At 47.4% G+C, this 3,154-nt stretch overlaps 1 protein-coding gene across 1 annotated transcript; it reads right to left on the bottom strand.

Annotated features, from left to right (window-relative positions):
- Positions 1-252: 252 nt before the first annotated feature.
- On the bottom strand, positions 253-2,185 carry LOC111750690 (alpha-1,3-mannosyl-glycoprotein 4-beta-N-acetylglucosaminyltransferase-like protein MGAT4E). The gene is made up of 2 exons (XM_023548200.2): positions 2,113-2,185; positions 253-1,373 (listed from the first exon to the last, which is right to left on the bottom strand). Exons 1-2 carry the CDS (start codon positions 2,183-2,185, stop codon positions 253-255), a joined length of 1,194 nt encoding a protein of 397 aa, XP_023403968.2.
- Positions 2,186-3,154: the final 969 nt, after the last annotated feature.

Here is a 3,154-nt window from a genome sequence, read left to right as displayed (position 1 = left end):
AGGATGGGAGACGGTTGTGGAAAGAAAACTGGGAAAGATCTTGGTGAATACTTCCCTCTTCCTGGCTCCTGGGGTCAGAAGGATCTTGTTCTCTTTCTGCCCCTTATGAATCTATGTCATCTACACGGAGTAGCCTGGAATGACTACAAATGCGATACTCCTCACCAATTTCAAAGCTTTAATTTCTTGTCACCTGTGTTGAGTTCATTCCCAAACCTGACCATTCCAGAATCCACATTGGCCCTTTGATCTCTACTCTTCCTCAGATTTAATCCAGATTTTGATCTGTGTAATCAATAGCTTAGACTCCTGGAAGGCTGTCACCAGGAGCTGTACACATCTCACTTCTTCCACAAAATCTTCTTCATAATGCAACTTCTGATCTAATTTCCCTTTCACCAGTGGTCCCAGCAGGGTATACTGGGTGCAGCCTTTTTTCCCTTGAATAGGCTCATAGCCCAGTTCCACCTGCCCGTGTTCCAGTCGATACATCCCCCGCTTTCCAATGCCTGTCAGTACCTGTACCCGGCTCACCTTGCATGGCTGATCAAAAATCACAGTGTATACATTGCCTGGGGCGAGAAAATAGGTCTGAAAATAATTTTCATTCAGAAAATAGGCATGCTCTGGGGGATGAAAGCCTCTCACCATCATGTCAGTGTAGATTTGGGCAGGAGGGTTTTCAGGTTCATCCTCTTCCTCTTGGTGACATGTGTTGTCAGGAGTAAAAACATTTTCCTGAGAGTGGAAAAGGTAGGGAGCGAGGCTAAACGCAGCTCTCTGGCCCAAGAGGAAACTAAAATTTGAGAAAAGCAAGTCAGTAGGAGTGCTCTGGAAGAGGAGGAAGAATGAGGTCAGGCGGGAGAGGTCGCTTGTGTGGAAAACTTTCCCGGAGAAGCTCAAGCTGGAGAACTCCAGAATCATCCAAGGTATTTCTTTCCAGGCTTTTAATGTCCAATAGATTGTAGAAACAAATTTGGGGGTGCAGCAAACATTATCTCCTATCATCAGAAAGTAATCAGAGAGGTTTCTAGCAAAATTCATGAGGAGGGCATAATCTGTTTTCTGCCTGGAATAATGTGCTTTCCAGGATGAAGAGTGATTGACATTATTCACTTCTCCTGGGAGAGAAGAGCCATTGAAGAGACCATGGATCACGAGCAGCTTCTGGGCCTCAATATGTGGTTGAAAGAGGCCTGAAATATTGGCAACAGTTTGGCCGAGCCACTCAGGGTCAGGATTTAGCAGGTGGACCAGCACCAGGACATAATTCAGCTCAGGTCCTGAGGATGCCTGGAACAGGGACTGCAGGGTGCCCAAGAGGTAGCTTTCCTGAGGGTGCTGCACGGAGGAAATTCCCACTGTCAGCAGTTCTGGGGGAGATATGGAGACCTTTAGTGCTTCAGGTTGGTGAAGAGCTCTATGTTAGGACTATCCCCCAGCCTTCCCTTGTATTGTATTGCAACCTGAGGTTTGTGTATAGACCATCAAAGGGGGATATGATCTAGTCAGAAGTTGAAGGCTTTTCTTTTCTGGTTTGTTTGTTTTTATCATAACCTCTAAAAGACTGCCAAGGGAGCTAAAATAAAGAACACAATTTTCTAATGGAGAAGGCCGTCACGCAGCACAGGCAAATTTTCTGGCTTAGCAAATTATCTTAGGCTGGCCTTGACCTTCAGAGTTACCTCAGACTTGGATTAGAGGATCTCCAGGCACCTATGCAAACCTGAGGGCTCTGGCAGTCTAGTGCACTCTGATACATGCCCACATCCCCCTCTTTGCCCTCTGCTCAGTTCTTTTTCCTACTGCTCTCTCTGGCTCCTCGTCTATCATGACTTCCCCTCCCTGGGGGCCTGCCATCAATGAGCTTCACTAGGGGATGGCCCCTTGACAGAGTTGCCATGTACTTCTCATCCCTGTTAGTCATTCAAGTGAGAGAGGGTGGGAGGGAAATGCACTCAGGTTACAACCTGTACCAAAAGTCCGCATTATGGTCCTCCCTCAGAGCACCTCCTCCCCTTCCCAGATTCCAGTTCTTTGTCCCTTTTGACCCACTTCCCCTTTCTCTTGCGTTAAGACCCTGCCCCAGGCTGACCACTCCTTCCCACTTACTCTTTTCTTGGGGAAGTGTTCCAGCCAGGATTTTGTAGTTGGCATGCAGGAGTAAAGGGGAGCTTTTCTGCATCTCTTTGAAGGTCCCCAGATGTTTCTTGCTTTCAGAGCTGATTTGCCCCTCAACAATCTGCCAAGTGATTTTCTTCTTTTCCTCCTGAGGATAGAATATGCATCAGTCCTGATTCATCCCCAAATCCTCTGAAAACAATTGTAAGCAGATCCTCCATTTAGAACAGGCTGGGGCCCCAGGCAACCAGATTCTGGGCAGGTGAGTGTCTGTGCTCAGTCCACGGCTATGCCCACCTCATCAGGAGAACACATAGGGGGTTCTGGCATGGCTCCTGGGCCCTGCAGCAAGCAAGTGGGGCTCCCCCAGTTTTGTGTGGGAAGTCTGTAGGAAGGTCCTAGCTTATGTAGGATAAGAATATGTCTGACTCACCATGTCCCACATCCAATTTCTTCTACCATCATCGGGCTGGAAAAAGTCAAGTTAGTACTGTGCTGAGTCCTGTGATAGATGCTGAAGAACAATTCCTAGTTCTTGTCCCTCAGGAATTTACACACAGTGCCTCAATTCTAAAGTCTTTTCTGACCATCTCCACATTTCTGAACAGCTCCCCACACCCACCTTGTGCTTTGCTCTGGTTGATTTGAGGCACATTAGGAAAAAAGGGGACTGCCAAGCCTCAGCATGGCTGTGATGGATTGTGCTTCTCCACTTGCATCTGTCGTACGCTTGGGGAAGTTATTTCAGGTCTACGAGTCTCGATCCCTTCATGTATGAAATGGGAAGGCTAGCTTCCCCCATGCCAGGCCCTGGTGAGGCAACTGGCCATCACCTAGAAGTCCTCACAGCATGGTCCTACTGGTCAGTGTGATCCTCTAAAGGTGGCTATGGATTGTCCTCTCCACACTTAAAATGCCCTGTCCTCTTCCCAGACTTTATCTAAATCCTATCCATATTTCTAGTGGCTGTTTTAAACCCAAGAATTTAGAAAGTAACTTTGAATGAAGCTGGCAGGGCTTGGTTTTGAATGAT

The sequence above is a fragment of the Loxodonta africana genome, chromosome 20, assembly GCF_030014295.1.
Source record: "Loxodonta africana isolate mLoxAfr1 chromosome 20, mLoxAfr1.hap2, whole genome shotgun sequence".
Taxonomy (NCBI): Eukaryota; Metazoa; Chordata; class Mammalia; order Proboscidea; family Elephantidae; genus Loxodonta; species Loxodonta africana.
This window is presented reverse-complemented; position numbering and strand designations above follow the sequence as displayed.

Bases quoted from the DNA above. Each gene is read 5' to 3' on its own strand.
- LOC111750690 (XM_023548200.2), bottom strand. From the start codon at position 2,185: ATGCAGAAAAGCTCCCCTTTACTCCTGCATGCCAACTACAAAATCCTG. The intron at 1,374-2,112 runs GTAAGTGGGAAG...TATCTCCCCCAG, and splicing joins AACACTTCCCCAAGAAAAGA to AACTGCTGACAGTGGGAATT.